The sequence below is a fragment of the Priapulus caudatus genome, unplaced genomic scaffold (genome assembly GCF_000485595.1).
Source record: "Priapulus caudatus unplaced genomic scaffold, Priapulus_caudatus-5.0.1 Scaffold1257, whole genome shotgun sequence".
NCBI classification, from domain to species: Eukaryota; Metazoa; Priapulida; class Priapulimorpha; order Priapulimorphida; family Priapulidae; genus Priapulus; species Priapulus caudatus.
The window spans coordinates 41,619-60,474 of NW_014578318.1; the positions used below are offsets into that span (position 1 = coordinate 41,619).

General features: G+C 45.9%; 1 protein-coding gene across 1 annotated transcript in view; it reads right to left on the minus strand.

Annotated features, from left to right (window-relative positions):
* Nucleotides 1-10,750: 10,750 nt before the first annotated feature.
* LOC106815998 (glycine receptor subunit alpha-1-like) overlaps nucleotides 10,751-18,856 on the minus strand; it is a 13,030-nt gene continuing 4,924 nt past the window's right edge. The window contains exon 3 of the mRNA XM_014820531.1: nucleotides 10,751-11,080. Within this exon, the coding sequence (XP_014676017.1) occupies nucleotides 10,751-11,080 (330 nt within the window). The remainder of the gene's footprint in view (nucleotides 11,081-18,856) is intronic.

The following is an 18,856-nucleotide window of genomic DNA, read 5'->3' on the forward strand; positions in this document are numbered from 1 at the left end:
GGAGAATTTATTTATATATATATAATATATACGTGTTACGTCATGTCTTAATGTGTAATACAATAGTGAGTCACGGCAATATAACGCGTATATCATGACAAGTACGCTTCTGTTTCATTGACGCGGTCGATGCAATAGTTCCGAACTGGGATGGGTTTCACGAGAAGTAATTTCAGTTCAACGGCTGTTTTAGTTCGTAGCGTAACGCATTTTTTTAGCGCTATGAATTATGTAATTCTAAACAGTTAAGGTTTCGGATTCGATGTAAAAAGTTCCATCAGTCGCGTATCGGACGAGTTTTGGCTCTGTGTTAATAAACGCGGAGGCGGGCGTTGACTTCTCAACCTCCATCTAATAAACAAAAGATCTGAATTTCGTTGCCATATATAAACAAAAAGACGGGTCTCTGTTGCTCCGCAACGGACACTTTCCACTAATTTTTGGCTTACAGGCAGCACGAAAAAAAACTGTAAACTGTAACAATTACATCTTTATTCGAAGCGCGGTTCCGCTGAAATTAAAAAGCGCCAATTATTTTCGGCGATTTCAACAAGTCAAGCGTCTCGAAATCGCTAGCGCGTTACGACACTAATATCGGCGTTCGAGATATAAATTAAATAGCTCAAATCAATGCAGATGCATTTCCAGAACCATCATGAATATAAGATGCTTGGCTGAGTTATATCGCTAATTAAAGCAGAGCAGCACTGGACGCCGAGCATCAGTAAAGGAGTCGTAATTAAAGCAGCTAGCATAAAATAAGAAGTTGTCATTGAACAGCATTATGCGTCGTAATTTTATAGGGCATCCTTCAGTTGGAATGATTGGGAATTGGGATATCCCTACCTGTCTGTTATAACAATCCACTTGTTATGTGGTGCTTCTAGCAGCTATAACCCTATTATGCGTCGCGTCGTGTTTATAGCTAATATATATGCGCCCGCAACCACCTATTTTCTCGTGTGCGGTCCAATATCGTTCGTGTAGCAGCTTTAGAGACTGGCAGCAATCACGCTTGCGCCATCTTCTCCTGCTGGCCATGTCCTTACGAGGCACAGTGTCTATTCCGCGCGATAGGTTGCGCTAATTTTTCTCTCTATCGAGGTCGTCCAATACTTTGTCCCGCCCCAATCTCGCGTCGATACTGACACTCTTCTTAATGAACACACATCGGCGGTTATCTCTCATCTTTGAATAGGAAGCCATGAAAGCTGACCGTTGTTCCGGGAGCTTCCTCCCGGGGAGAGCGGCACCCCGCGATCTGGCTGCGTTCTGCTTTCCTGCATCATTAAGCGCGGGTATTGAGGGCGTGTAGGTTGGGACATTCGCACCGTGTGTGTGCGTGCGTGCGTGAGTGTGTGTGTGTGTGTGGTGTGTGTGTGTGTGTGTGTGTGTGTGTGCGTGTGTGTGTGTGTGGTGTGTGTGTGTGTGTGCTGTTGTGTGTGTGTGTGTCTTGGTTTGTTTTGTTGTGTTGTTAACAGCCGTATCAACGCCGCACACGCTGCCGGCGCGCGTTGTTTATCCATGAAAAACACCCCGTTGTTATTTGACTGTAACCGACTCTTAGCAGCCCCGAGAACGACATGTGCGGCTTACGGAGCTGCTCCGGCGCGCCCGTACAGCGCTACCGTGTGGATGATGCGTCGGAACGACAGAATGGCCGCGTGATATATAACACGCATGAAACATTCTGGCGTACGCGGGTAGGGAGAGCTATCGCGGGTAGAGTTATGCGCAAATGCCGCGACGCAGGAAACAAGCACGTTAAGATCAAATTACGATTCCAGTAGTTGATGGGCTCTTCTTGTAAGCGTTAGCGTGTTCGAAAACATTCAGACAACATTATGTATGTTCTGTGGCGTACACTAGTCGTGAATCAAAAATGTTTTTCCGTAGTTGCTATCGTATAAATATACGGATTGCGGGCTCTTCTAGGAGTCGAATTTTATTAATGCCGTGGAATAAAAAACATATTTTGGATACGGTGGAACTGTTACACGTAACGCGAACTGAAACGCCGTGAACGATTATAGACCAGTACCTACTGTGCCGACCATATTTACTTACTCCTTCGGTTTACTATCGACGTAGACTCTTCTTCTATGTTGAACTTATATTGTAGGAATAGGTTGGAGGAATGAAATGAGAATTACACGAAATCGCGATAACTGGAAAACGACGTGAGGAATTAACCAACTACACCTTCGCACGCATAATGTTATTAGTCCTTGCGGTTCATGTACGACGGATTGTAGGCATGGAACTTTATATGACAAGGCGTGTTGCGATATTAGTTTGACACGGATGTAGGCATGGACTTTATAGAAGCGTGTTGTGATATTAGTTTGACACGGATGCAGGCATGGACTTTATAGAAACGTGTTGTGATAGTAGTTGGACACGGATGCAAGCATGATCTTTATAGAGGCGTGTTGTGATAGTAGTTGGAGGGATCTGGGTCGCGAAATTGTTTTTCCCACTTGAGTTCCGGACCCACCATAGATAGTGTTTTGTAATATATGGTTTGGTATATATGTGGTTGGATTTGTAGTTAGTGTTAGGGTTTCGGGTACGGTTTAGTGTTAGGGTTAGGTTAAGGTGTAGGTTAGGTTAGGTTAGGGTTAAGAGTTAGGGATAGGTGGTGATTGTCATTTTAACATTGTTGCTTCCCGACCGAAGTCGAGTGAATGGAAGGCGCGCTGATGTGGGTGTGGTCCGGAGCTCAAGTGGGAAAAAAATTTCGCATCCGGGGCATAGGCAGATTTACGTATAACCGGGAACCTGTGTGGCACAGTAAGTAGAATCGCACGCATGTTGCACCTCCTACGATGGAATATACGCTTGGGATATCGTCTGCTCGTTGGTGGGCAGTGCGTGAAGACATCGGGCGGGCGCTCGAGTCCGGTACGTGGTGGACGGGGCTGGTTTTACTATCGCCGCCAGAAAGGTCATCATGGTGCTGAAGTGCGACAGGCGATAGCTTGGAACAAAGACACGTTGCGTTGGCGGGGTCTGGAACAGCGCATCGCGACAGCGCGCACTCCACAGTATAGAAAAAAGTAATGGCCGAAAACGCGGAATTACGTCATTGCTGGAGTGATTACTAAGCTCGATCGCGGGACTAAGCGCCATCTATGTTGCGATGTCGGGATGAGTACTGGGGTTTCTCCGAAATTCCAGATTAAAACAAAAGAGAAAAATAAGTAAGAGCCTAGAGAGGGCGCTAAATAGAGAAGTGGGGACTGGGGAACAGGAGAAGCAGCGAGAGAAATAGGAGAGGTTGATGATAGAGTTGAAGGAGGGGAAGATAAGGTGGAATGGGAATGGCAAGGCGAAGACAGTGAGAAAGAGTGTGCGACGGAAAAGGAAAGAGAGAGAGAGAGTACGCTCGTGAATTAGGGCGGAGAGAGAAATGGGGAAAAGAGAGAAAGGAGGAAGAGAGAAGAAGAGCCTATCATTGATTGATTTGGTAATGATATGCTAGGGCCGAAATGAAATGAGCGAGCCAGCGTACACGGATGTCTGCACTGCTGTGGCGGGAAAAACATAATTGGTTGAAGCGTGTTTCTAGGCTTGTCAAAGATGTTTTCATGCCGTGGATCAATCGGGAATTGTTCTTTTAGTTGTAACGAAATTATATGGTGATTTGCAGTTAACCTTTTGGCGGTAATTATTAGTTATGCTGTTATCATAGTTATCGCTGCGGCAGAATTATTTTAGGCACTTGTGCGATTAGGTGCATCTGTTGTATAATAATTAATGGCTGTTTATATCATGAGGCTACCCGTAAATGTACCTTGAAAAGGGTTCAAGTAGTTGATACTATGAGTGGCTATGTCGGTAGACTAGTGCGTGAGTGTTATGCGTGGCGTGCGTGCGGAGCGGTGCGTGGGCGTGTGTTTACAAATTATTATTCAATATATATGGCTGCTAGATACTCGATTACGCATTACGGTACCGTGGTTAGAGTTTATTATCATTCTTGAATGGAGGAACACCGTTAGTGTATATCAGTGGATATCCTCATGAATGCATCGCTAAATAAAAGAAGCCATGCATAGTTACAACACGATTCCTCGCATTTCATTTATATTCCAGGTTTTTTTATACTCGACATTATGATCAACACATTTTCTTGCTAGAGCACATTCAAATTAATAATCCTAGCTTATATTACAATGATTGTCATTTCGTTGGAAGGCGTTTAACTTTCATGACAATATTTTGGTCATTTAGCAAAACCTAGGGTGAAACTATCGAGATGGCTGCGAGATTTCTTCTTCTTCTTCTTCTTCTTCTTCTTCTTCTTCTTCTCCTTCTTCTTCTTCTTCTTCTATTTCTTCTTCTTCTTCTTCTTCTTCTTCTTCTTCTTCTTCTTCTTCTTCTCTCTCTCTCTCTCTCTCTCTCTCTCTCTCTCTCTCTCTCTCTCTCTCTCTCTCTCTCTCTCTCTCTCTCTCTCTCTCTCTCTCTCTCTCTCTCTCTCTCTCTCTCTCTCTCTCTCTCTCTCTCTCTCTCTCTCTCTCTCTGTGTGGGCCGACGAACAAGCCGAGAAGCCGAAACATAGGCGACATCTTTCGGAGGAAAATACCCGATTCTGTCCAAATCTGTTCATAGATGGCGCATAATGCGCATCCGACTACTGTTGTATGATTCAACGTTCGCTGTACAGTCACTGCACATGAGCAAAAGTATATACATCAAAGTAACTAGCCGTAACGTCAATCTTAATTCAATTAACTATACGCTCGTCCCTCCAAAAGACACGCACACAAAAGAATCGTAGTTAACCGTAAATTGACAGAAGCCGCATTCTGGATGACGATTAACAGTTCGTGATTGTGACTAAAGCACGTACACAAGCATCCGTACAACTTTCCTGAGTGATTAAACTTGTATAGTCTTTTAATAAAAACCAAAAAAACTGACTCGTCCAAGCATTGAAATAAAAAAAAGTTTTGTTTCAGTTCTTCAAACGTATATATAAATATCCAAAAGTAAATATCTTTTGATATATCGATAAATCGACTATGATATGCGATGAGACGCATTGCATGGCATCACAGGTACAAACGTATACACTAGCCAGCATCCAGTGCCATAGCTGGTCTGCATTATAGCATCCCTAACGCGTAGAAACGACGAGGGTTTACGAGGGAAAGATAAGTACTTGAGCCATTTTATGCAGAAATAAGAGGTTTTATGCTAAAACAGGAGCCAGTGCACAATGCCTAGAGGAACCATATATTTTAAGTAGATTCTCCATGGACGTAGCTTTTAACGTCTGCTTACGTTCTACGTATAACGAACATTCAACAACATTACTGAGAAATGGCGCACAGACAACGTTTAAACCGAGGCTGACAGGGAGTTGTGACCGGATAACTTCCATGGTAATTTATTTTGAACGATTCTGCGAATGGTGTGGCAACCATTCCAAACATTGTCGCTTCCTCGCGTAGAGATAATCTTCTCCTGAGAAGATTATTCACTAAGCCAACAATGCTGCCCGATGGAAACCATATGCATACATCGGATTCAAATGCCCACATACAAAAATCTCTCGTGACACAATGTGTTTAGATTTATTCAAATCCTAACACTGATAACAAATAATTTACAAACTTTACGCACACGAAAAATCGTTTTAACCCCTATATATAACGCTATATATAAAAAAAAAACGCGCGCGAACTGTGAACTTCCGTCTTCACTCAAACTACACATAATTAACGTTTAGATTTATATCGTTGCTCGCTGTTATCACACCGCTGTATCACGCGCGCACACACACGCACGCACGCACGCACACGCACGCACGCACGCACGCGCACACACGCACGCACACACATCGTTATCATACCGCTGTATCACGCGCGCACACACACGCAGGCGCGCACACACACGCACGCACGCACTCGCACACACGCACGCACGCACACACATCGTTATCATACCGCTGTATCACGCGCGCACACACACGCACGCGCACACACACGCACGCACGCACGCGCACACACGCACGCACACACATCGTTATCATACCGCTGTATCACGTGCGCACACACACGCACGCACGCGCGCACACACGCACGCACGCGCACACACACGCACGCACGCGCGCACACACGCACGCACGCGCGCACACACGAACACACTTACCGCTGCTGCCGGTTGCTAGCCGCGCAACCACGCGACGCAGCGCCACCTAGCGACAAACGCGCGCATAACGACCGTTATTCCGATTTTACGGACTGGTTGAGTGGGTCGTTTCGTCACGGTATGTTGCAACGTGGATGCTGCAGGAGTGGCGGAAATAGAGAGTTAGAATGAGAAGAGCGTCTGCGTGGGTGCGAATATCACCGGCTATAGTTTTAACATGCTGCCTCGCTTCGTTTTTTGTCGCGTTCGCCGAAAGGCACGTAGGAGATAGAACCAGAAATAAATAATTAGCAAAAATAGGTAATTGGCAAAAATACGTAATTAGCAAAAATAGGTAACTAACAAAAATGGATAATTAGCAAAAATTGGTACCTAGCAAAAATTGGTACGTACCTAGTAAAAATAGCAAACTAGCAAAAATAGATAACTAGCAAGAATAGATCAAGCTAGATGTAGTTATATCTATTATTGGTAGTAGATGGATTGCGCAAGGGTTACTCGTGCTATACGACCTTGTCTACGAGGAGGGAATGACGTAAGTATTTACGTCACAATCTATTCTAATCGGAGCGCAATAAAATCGAACGAACGGAAGCCAACGTTGTCGGCTCTATATATTTATATATATATATATACGTGTTAGTCATTCTTAATGTGTAAATATCAATAGTGAGTCGGTTCCGGTTCACACGCAATATACACGCGTATATATACAAGTACGCTTCCTGTTTCATTGACGCGTCGATGCAATAGTTCGAACTAGGGGATGGGTTTCCGAGAAGTAATTTCACGCGGCGTTTTAGTTCCGTAGCGTAACCATTTTTTTAGCGGCTATGATTATGTAATCTAAACAGTTAAGGTTCGGATTCGATGTAAAAAGTTCCATCAGTCGCGTATCGGACGAGTTTGGCTTCTGTGTCTAATAAACGCGGGAGCGGCGTTTGATTCTCAACCTCCATCTATAAACAAAAGATCTGAATCTCGTTGCCATATATAAACAAAAGAGCGGGTCTCTGTTGGCCTCGCAACGCCGACACTTCCACTAATTTTTTGCTTTACAGCAGCACGAAAAAAACTGTAAACTGTAAACAATTACATCTTTATTCGAACGCGGTTACGCTGAATTTAAAAGCCAATATTTTTCGCGATTTCAACAATCAAGCGTCTCGGAAATCGCTAGCGCGTACGACACTATATCGCGTTCGAGATATAATTAAAAGCTCATCAATGCAGATGCAATTTCCAGAACAATCATGAATATAAGATGCTTGGATGAGTTATACGCTAATTAAGCAAGAGCAGCACTGGACGCCGAGCATCAGTAAGGAGTCGTTAATTAAGCAGTAGCATAAAATAAGAGTTGTCATTGACAACACATTATGCGTCGTAATTTTATAGCCATCCTTCAAGTTGGAAGATTGGGAATTGGCGATATCCCTACCCTGTCTGTTATAACAATCCACTTGTTACTGTGCATTCTACAGCTATAACCCTATTATGCTCGCGTCGTTGTTATAGCTAATATATATGCCCCGCAACACCTATTTTCTCGTGATGCGCTCATATCGTTCGTGTAGCAGCTTTCAGAGACTGCAGCAATCACCTTGCCGCACTTATCCCTCCTGCTGCCATGTCCTCACAGAGGCACAGTGTCCATTCCGCGCCTAGGTTGCGCTATTTTCTCTCTATCGAGGTCGTCATACTTTCCCGCCCCCAAACTCGCGTCGAATACTGACCTCTTCTTATGATACACACATCGGCGGGTTATCTCTCATCTTTGAATTAGGAAGCCATGAAAGCGACCGTTGTTCCGGGAGCTTCCTCCCGGGGAGACCGCGATGGCTGCGTTCTGTTTCCTTGCATCATTAGCGCGAAGATAAAATAGATATAGAGAGATATAAAAGAGAGAGAGCTGATGAATAGAGTTTATGGTCGCATTTGATCAATCTGTTTGCCACGCAAAACGTGGTGATTGATTTTTGTCGATGGTATCGAAATGCAGCTGTTCATTCTTTTTCTCTTGTTAAGCGTGAGTTATAAGCTACCATATTGAACACTTCCTGAAGCATATAACACACTATGCCATAATATTCGTAAAAGCACTGCCGTCGGTAGTAAAAAACATAATGTAATCAATATTCGCATTTGTTTATAATTATATAAAATAGTATGACGATATAAAAAAAACTGTATCCGTTGCACATCTGATCGTCACATTCCACGGCCAACATTTTATAGTAAAAAACACAATGTGATAAATATTCGTGTTTGTTTATATATGAAATAGTATGACGATATAATATAAACTGTATCCGTTGAGCAGCTGCTCGACATATTTCGCAAGATTTGATATTATATCTGAGTTTAGCAATATTATTTATCAATTTACATTATGACTGAACGCATTTAAACTCTCTTATTACCATATATCCTTTCTCTATATCAAGTATGTTTAAACAGTGTGCAAAAATCCATAGACCTATATGATGGCTACATTCGCAGCTGTTTTCAGGCTGTCTATATAAAACCACCACGCAGAATGACAGACTAGTGGGTCTTACGGAGTGATAGACCGCCGCTATTCAATGAACGACAGACCGACTATTTCCACTAACCGATAGATATACGATCATGACGAATGAACGACAGATCGACGTCGTTCGATGAACGACAGATCGACGTAATTTCCCGGGGGGAACAGAAGCGCTGCCTCGAAGTAGTTTCGCATTTCGCTCGTTATCATTGGACGATCAATCCGAGCAGCGCGAGACAGCCTCGCGATTTACTGCCGTACGGTGCTCTCCTTTTCTAAACGGCCCGCTTGTTTTCTAGCTGTTTTTCACTCGACTAAACTAGCTATATTTACACCCGATATCGCATAAATCGACGCGGGTTCTGTTTTCTAATGTCTTCCGGTAATCAGGTGGTGGCTGCAAGCAGAAGGCGTAAATTACTACCTGATGATGATGATGATGACAGCGCACGCGTAACAAGTATAAATAGAATCGATCTTCGAACAGGAAACGCGGATCCGACTAGCGATTTATTCGACCGGATATATATGTTATGGTTATCGGGAGGACAACCGCGATGCATATGCATGCGAACTGTCGTCTGAATGTTACGTCGAACTTTGATATCCACGTGGAATCTCGCGTGCGTATATAAATCGCTGGAACGAACGCCACTAGCTATCTCCGCCGTGCGACGTTTCATTGCTGCGGTAAATAACTCGTAGCGTAAACAGATTTAGAATTGATTGTTGACGAGTGACGCAGACGAGCAAACGATGCGTCCGCCATCTTGGGAAATCATAACAAACGAACTTAGCAGAGGAAATGTTGACGCGTGGGCGCCCGATTCGTTTTCCCTTTAATTCACTACAACACGAGAGTATATGTATAATCACTCGCGCAGGCAGTGACACAGTCCCTGGCTGCCATGGGCCACGGGAAAAGTGTACGAAGCAACGCTGGGAACTATTCCTGGATGTTCGGAGTAAGACGTGGCGACCGGCAGCAAGGCGGTGGTAGACGAATCACTGGGAGGTTTAATGGCAGAATGATGAACGACAAAGCGACGCGTGTGTGTGTGTGTGTATATACATACACGCGCAGGCCTTCTGGCGCTTAGAGAAAATACATTCTTAGAGAAAAACATCGATAAATCCTCAACCACTTGTTATTGCCACTTCCTGGCAGACCCCATTGCTAGTTTGTTTACGTTTTTATTTACTGCTCGCCGGGTTTATGCACTAGGGCGGCAAAAAGCGGCGGCGCGATCGTCGGGAAAGTTGTTTGGAACGAAACCGATTCGGTGGAGGCATAAAAATGACCATGTTACAAAAATTCCTAACGTGCCGAGACACGAGGGATGAACACACACACGCACGCACGCGCGCACACGCACCCACACACATCGTTATCACATCGCTGTATCACGCGCGCACACACGCACGCACGCGCGCACACACGCACGCACGCGCACACACACGCACGCACGGGCGCACACACGCACGCGCGCACATAATATAAGCTCGTGCGATGCAGTAGAAATCGCTTCCTCTCGTATTTACACTAGCTGTTGTTGTTGTTGTTGTTGTTGTTGTTGTTGTTGTTGTTGTTGTTGTTGTTGTGCATCGGGACTCTCTCGCACCTCACATGGCTGCGATACAAACACCTCTTGCCGACAACTTTCTTGCCGACAATTCTTTTGCCGACAGTTCTTTTGCCGACGGCTCTCTTGCCGACAATTCTTTTGCCGACAACAATGGAGTCTCGACAGTTCTCTCGCCGACAATTCTTTTGCCGACAACTCTGGAGTGCCGACAGTTTTCTTGCCGACAACTCCAGCAAAGAAACCGCTGAGCAAGACATTGAGCGTTTGACTCCTGACAACAATCGTCGTCTCTCCCTCCCCTCATCGACCGGATATCCGTTTCACCCGACGACGTCGCAGTCGACGGGGACGAGTTGATTAATTTTCGTTGCCGATTGACATCGGTGTCACTACCACATGCGTTAGACGACGACGACGACGACGACGACGACAACGACAACGACGATGATGACGAGAGAGGGCGCCGCTGTCGCTAGCCAGCAGCGAGGTCAATGAGGAACAGAGTGTACTTGCTGTAATAGAACAAGAAGTAGACGACGAGGAACACGACAAATGAGACGGGGAAGAGAACTCGCGAGGCGACGTCGATCGTTTTCGCTTTCCGCTTGCCCTGCGGAACAATACCGACGACTGTCGTGTGCAACGACCGCTTCGTCGTCTTCCGCGACGTCGGCGATTGTCGCTCCAACGTCTCGTGTCGGTCGACGACTTCGTTGTTTTCCCTGACGACGATGATCTGTCCGTCGCCTCCACTTCCGTCCTGGTCGAGCGACGTCTCTTGTTGTTTGGGATGGAGTTCGCTCTGTTGTGGAGAAAAATCGGAAATTTAGAGACAAGAATCTGACGGCAGGTAGCGACTTTTGGAATCAGGCTGTGAGTTATTATGACTAAATATGTAACTCGAATAATAAAGAATATATATATGTTAAAACCAATAATACGGAATATATATTTAAAAAATATATTTAAAAAAAATTCATATAGAAAAGATAAAACAAAATGACGGCAAAACAATGCGTATCGCTCTGTTGCGTTTATTCTGCCGCGTCTGTCGTGGCGTGGGTGATCAACTGAGCTGATTGTGTGCGTGCACGTTTACGCTAGCTTGTCTCGGAAACGACGCAAGTAGACGCACCTGCAGTTGCCACGTCATATATTTTCAAATCAACTTCCTCAATGTGTGAATTTATAGCTAGCTAAAAAAAAACTAGAATAAAATATCCATTACACGTTTAGATACACACGAACCGCACACTCAATAATTTTCCTCCTCTACTTATATTTCATCGATCTCACTAGTGTAATAAATCTTAGCGAAAAAAATAATGTCGAGACGATAAAGCTACGCGTAAAAAAGCGTGCACATCGGCGCTCTACATGGTATATTACGTAAGTACACGCTTCTATAGCGAGAAACATCTCGATTTGCTGTATTTTACAGCTCTCCCGATATTCTATAGTCTAGCGTTGATAGGCCTACTTGCGATAAAAATTCATTTTGCTTTCCGACAGCTATTTCCAGAGGGAGTGTTATCGTCAGACGCGCTAACACGCGATAAGTTATAATAATAAGTTAGTTATGATTGCAGATAAATTAGGCGTTGCTCTTAAGTATTTTTACATCAGTTTCGTTAAGACTTTACGAGTGAACTCCGCATGAAATTACGCTGGTCTGTAAGGGATAAGACTAGCCAATCGTGTTAAAATGCGTATATATAGGCTGCTGTCGAAACAATAGATGAGATATTTTGCAACGTATTGCATTGATGATGTGACTGCATAATGTAGGCAAAAAATTTACTCGGTTCTTCTAAGCACGCATGTTGCACCTCCTACGATGGAATATACGCTTGGATATCGTCTGCTCGTGGTGCAGCGTAAACATCGGCGGCGCCGATCCGTGTAGACGTTGACGCTGCTTTACTATCGCCGCCAGAAACATCATTCATTGCTGAACGACAAGGCGATGCTGAAACAAAACACGTGCCTGCGGCTAAACAGCGCATGCGCGCGACACACTCACAAGTATAAAAAATCGCCGAAAACGCGGAATTACGTCATTGCTGAGATTAGCGTAACCGACGCGGTACTAACGCCATCTATGTTCGATGTCGGGATGATACTGAGTTTTCTCCGAAATTCCAGATTAAGAACAAAAGAGAAAACATAAATAAAGAGAGCCTTAGAGAGGGCGATCAATAGAGAAGGGGGACTGGGGAACAGGAAGAGAGCAGCGAGAGAAATAGGAAGTTGAATAGATGAAGAGGGGAAGATAGTGAATGGGAATGACAAGCAGAAAGACAGTGAGAAAGAGTGTGCACGGAAAAGAAAGAGAGAGAGAGAGAGCTCGTGAATTAGGGCGGAGAGAGAAATGGGGAGAGAGAGAAAGGAGGAAGAGAGAGAGAGAGAGCTCTATCATTGATTGATTTATATAATGCAGCCGAATGAATAGCAGCCAGCGTACACATTCTGCACTCTGGCGGGAAAAATAATTGTGAAGCGTTTCTAGCCAAAAATGTTTCATGCCTGATCAATCGGATTGTTCTTTTAGTTTAACGGAAATTATATGTGATTGCAGTTAAATTTTGCGGTATTATTAGTTATTGTTTCATAGTTATCCTGCGCAGATTATTTTAGCAACTTGTCATTAGGTGCATCTGGTTGTATAATAATTAATGGCTGTTATATCATAGCTACACGGTAAATACCTAAAGGTTCAATAGGATATCTATATGATGCTATGCGGTAACTATGCGTGAGTGTATGCGTGCGTGCGTGCGAGCGTGCGTGCGTGTGTTTACAAATCTATTATTCAATATATATGCTGCTAGAACTCGTTACCATTACGTACGTGGTTAGAGTTTATTATCATTCTTGGAATGGAGGAACACCGTTAGTGTATATCAGTGGATATCCTCATGAATGCATCGCTAATAAAAGAAGCCATGCATAGTTACAACACGATTACTCCATTTCATTTATATTCAGGTTTTTTTTATACTCGACATTATGACAACATTTCGTTGCTAGAGCACATCATAATTAATAATCTCTAGGTTATATTATCATGATTGTCATTTCGTTGGGGCGTTTAACTTTCATGACAATATTTTGGTCATTTAGCAAAACTAGGGTGAAACTATCGAGATGGCTGCGAGATATCATTAAAACGCAAAGACAATTTACTTTCTTCTTCTTCTTCTTCTTCTTCTTCTTCTTCTCCTTCTTCTTCTTCTTCTATTTCTTCTTCTTCTTCTTCTTCTTTTCTCTTTCTTTCTCTCTCTCTCTCTCTCTCTCTCTCTCTCTCTCTTCGCACACACGCGACGTCACGCGCACACACCCCACGCACGCCGCCATTCTATCCACACCGCCTGCTATCATCGCGCGCACACACGCACGCACGAGCCACAACACACGCTGCATGCCGCATCGCTTATCAACACCGGCCTGTATCACGCCCGCACACACGCACGCCGCGCAGCCACACACACCCACGCGACGGCGCATCGTGATCACAGCCGCTGTACTTCACGCCAGCGCCACACCACGCACCACCGCACACCACACGCAACGGCACGCGCATCGTTATATCACACCGCTGTATCACGCGCGCACACACGCACGCACGCGCACGCACGCACACAGCCACGCCACACAGCACGCACACACACGCACACACACCGCAGCGGCGGGACGCGCCGCACAACGCACACACGCACGCACACGCACGCACTACACGCACACAACACGCACGCAGACGAGGCGCACACAACGCACGCACGCACACACACACACACGCGAGACAGCACACGCATCACACACGAAGCGCACACACGCAACGCACGACCGCACGCACCACGCCCACGCCACGCGCGCCACACGCGCACCACACACATCGATTATCACACCGCTGTATCACGCCGCACCACGCACGCACGCGCGCACTACACGCAACGCACGAGACGCCGACACAACCGCTACGCACGGGCCGAACACACGCACGCGCGCACATGAATTAAGCTCAGTGCGATGCAGTAGAAAATCGCTTCCTCTCGTATGTTACACTAGCTGTTGTTGTTGTTGGTTCGTTGTTGTGTTGTGTGTTGTTGTTGTTGTGCATCGGGACTCTCTCGCACCTCACATGGACTGCGCATACAACACCTCTTGCCGACAACTTTCTTGCCAACAATTCTTTGCCGACAGTTCTTTTTGCCGACGGCTCTCTTGCGACAATTTCTTTTGCTGACAACAATGAAGTCTCGACAGTTCTCTCGCCGACAATTCTTTTGCCGACAACTCTGGAGTGCCGACAGTTTTCTTGCCGACAACTCCAGCAAAGAAACCGCTGAGCAAGACATTGAGCGTTTGGACTCCTGACAACAATCGTCGCGTCTCTCCCTCCCCTCATCGACCAGATATCCGTTTCACCCAACGACGTCGCAGTCGACGGGGACGAGTTGATTAATTTTCGTTGCCGATTGACATCGGCTGTCACTAGCAGCATGCGTTAGACGACGACGGACGACGACGACGACGACAACGACAACGACGATGATGACGAGACGAGGGCGCCGCTGTCGCTTAGCCAGCAGCGTGAGGTCATGGGACAGAGTGTACTTGCTGTAATAGCAACAAGAAGTAGACGACGAGGAGAAACGACAAATGAGACGGGGAAGAGAACTCGCGAGGCGACGGTCGATCGTTTTCGCTTTCCGCTTGCCTGCGGAACAATACGACGACTGTCGTGTGCAACGACCGCTTCTCGTCTTCCGCGACGTCGGCGATTGTCGCTCCAACGTCTCGTGTCGGTCGACGACTTCGTTGTTTTCCCTGACGCGATGATCTGTCGTCGCCTCCACTTCCGTCCTGGTCGAGCGACGTCTCTTGTTGTTTGGGATGAGTTCGCTCTGTTGTGGAGAAAAATCGGGAATTTAGAGACAAGAATCTGACGGCAGGTAGCGACTTTGAATCAGGCTGTGAGTTATTATGACTAAATATGTAACTCGAATAATAAAGAATATATATAGTTAAAACAATAATACGGAATATATATTTAAAAAATATATTTAAAAAAAATTCATATAGAAAAGATAAAACAAAATGACGGCAAAACAATGCGTATCGCTCTGTTGCGTTTATTCTGCGCGTCTGTCGTGGCGTGGGGTGATCAACTGAGCTGATTGTGTGCGTGCACGTTTACGGCTAGCTTGTCTCGGAAACGACGCAAGTAGACGCACCTGCAGTTGCCACGTCATATATTTTCAAATCAACTTCCTCAATGTGTGAATTTATAGCTAGCTAAAAAAAAACTAGAAAAAATATCCATTACACCTTTAGATACACACGAACCGCAACACTCAATAATTTTCCTCCTCTACTTATATTCATCGATCTCACTAGTGTAATAAATCTTAGCGAAAAATAATGTCGAGACGATAAAAGCTACGCGTAAAAAAGCGTGCACATCGCGCGCTTTACATGTATATTACGTAAGTACACGCTTCTATAGCGAGAAACATCTCGATTGCTGCTATTTTACAGCTCTCTCCGATATTCTATAGTCTAGCGTTGATAGGCCTACTTGGATAAAAATTCATTTGCTTTCCGACAGCTATTTCCAGAGGGAGTGTTATCGTCAGACGCGCTAACACGCGATAAGTTATAATAATAAGTTAGTTATATGCAGATAAATTAGGCCGTTGCTCTTAAAGTATTTTACATCAGTTTCGTTAAAAGCTTTACGAGTGAACTCCGCATGAAATTACGCTGGTCTGTAAGGGATAAGACTAGCAATCGTGTTAAAATGCGTATATATTAGGCTGCTGTCGAAACAATAGATGAGATATTTGCAACGTATTGCATTGATGATGTGACTGCATAATGTAGGCAAAAAATTTACTCGGTTCTTCTAGTTTATTCTGTGAACTCGCTCAGTGCAGCAGTGAATAGAAGAGATTCAGGCATTCCTTCGCCTTTAAATAAATGAAATATAAAGAAAATAGTTTAATGTGGCTGTGTGGCTGTGTGGCTGTGTGGCGTTAGAGTACATGCAAGGTGACGAATGCAACGGTAAATAGTATCATTCTGAGCTTTCTAGTAAAGACTAATGACGTCTGTGTGTGCCTGCGATATATATATATGCACGCTCGCACGTACGCAGACACACACAAACACGTACGCACGCACGCATGCATGTACGTACCTACGCACGAACGCCAAAACGCGCGCACGCACTTTGAACGAGTCCCAAAACATCAGATTATATATATATGTTCGTGCGTAGGTACGTGCATGCATGCGTGCGTGCGTACGTGTTTGTGTGTGTCTGCGTACGTGCGAGCGTGCGTGCGTGTGCATGTGTGCGTGCGTTGTGTGTGCATGTGTGCGTGCGTGCGTGCGTACGTACGTGCATGTATACGTGCGCGCCTGCGTATGTGCGTGCGTACGTTTAAATGCGTGCGGGCGTGCGTGCGTGCGTGCGTGCATGCGTGCGTGCATGCGTGCGTGCGTGCGTGCGTCAGTGACATAGCGGTCGTGGCTGGCACACATACACACCGACGTGTTTGTAATGGGTTATGTCGCTGTCATTCTACCCACGGCATATTGTAAAAGCATATCACTCTTCACCGCATGCGGTACACTATTTGATAACTATACACATGTAATAATTGAAGAAAAAATTAAAAAGGTCGCGTGAAAAATTAAGGTGCAAACAAATTGTCGCTCGCATGCACACATACACACCGACGTGTTTTGTAATGGGTTATGTCGCTGTCATTCTACCCACGGCATATTGTAAAAGCATATCACTCTTCACGCATGCGGTACACTATTTGGTCGCGTGAAAATTAAGGAGCAAACAAATTGTCATATCAACTGGTCGCTAATAATTTGGCATGTGTACCAATTAGATTGGTGTGAAATACACACACGCGTGCCTATGCCCACGCAGTGGCACGCACACGCACACGCACACGCACACGCACACGCACACGCACACGCACACGCATCCGCACACGCACACGCAAACGCAACGCACACGCACACGCGCACGCACACGCACACGCACACGCACACGCACACGCACACGCACACGCACACGCACACACATATAAACGTAGACATACACGCACACGCGCACGCACACGCACACGCACACGCACACGCACACTCATATAAACGCACACGCACACGCACACGCACACACATATAACGCACACGCACACGCACACACATATAAACGCACACGCACACGCACACACATATAAACGCACACGCACACGCACACACATATAAACGCACGCACGCACACGCACACGCAACACGCACACGCACACGCCACCGCACACGCACACGCACACGCACACGCACACGCACACGCACACGCACACGCACACGCACACGCACACCACATATAAACGCACACGCACACGCATACGCACATGCACACGCGCACGCACACGCACACGCACACGCACACGCGCACGCACACGTACACGCGCACGCACACGCACACACATATAAACGCACACGCACCCGCACACGCACGCACACACCTATAAACGCACACGCACACACATATAAACGTACACGCACACGTACACGCACATTTACGCGCGTGCGTTTATTTGCGTGTTGCACATATAGAAACCCTTTGTACGTACAGATACCTGTAAGCGCGCATATCTGGTATGCCGTAGCTCACGCACGCGGACCGAACCGACCCACCCGCTTAGAAACCGAATAACGACAAACCCGAACAAAACAAAAACATCACATCACATCCGGCATAGCCATTAACAGATCAGCTCGTAGCCAAGGCATATTGTAAAAGCATATCACTCTTCACCGCATGCGGTACACTATTTGATAACTATACACATGTAATAATTGAAGAAAAAAATTAAAAGGGTCGCGTGAAAAATTAAGGTGCAAACAAATTGTCGCTCGCATGCCACACATACACACCGACCTGTTTGTAATGGGTTATGTCGCTGTCATTCTACCACGGCATATTGTAAAAGCATACCACTCCTCACCGCATGCGGTACACTATTTGGTCGCGTGGAAAATTAAGGAGCAAACAAATTGTCATATCAACAGGTCGCTAATAATTTGACATGTACCAATTAGATTGGTGTGAAATACACACACGCGTGCCTATGGCCACGCAGTGGCACGCACACGCACACGCACCCGCACACGCACACGCACACGCACCCGCACCCGCACACGCCCACGCACACGCCCACGCACACGCACACGCACACGGCACACGCACACGCACACGCACACACATATAAACGTAGACATACACGCACACCGCACGCACACGCACACGCACACTCATATAAACCGCACACGCGCACGCACACCACCCGCACACGCACACGCACCCGCCACACGCACACGCACACACATATAAACGTAGACATACACGCGCACGCGCACGCACACGCACACGCACACGCACACGCACACTCATATAAAAGCACACGCACACGTACACGCACACGCACACGCACACGCACACGCACATGCACACGCACACCCACACACATATAAACGTTAGACATTA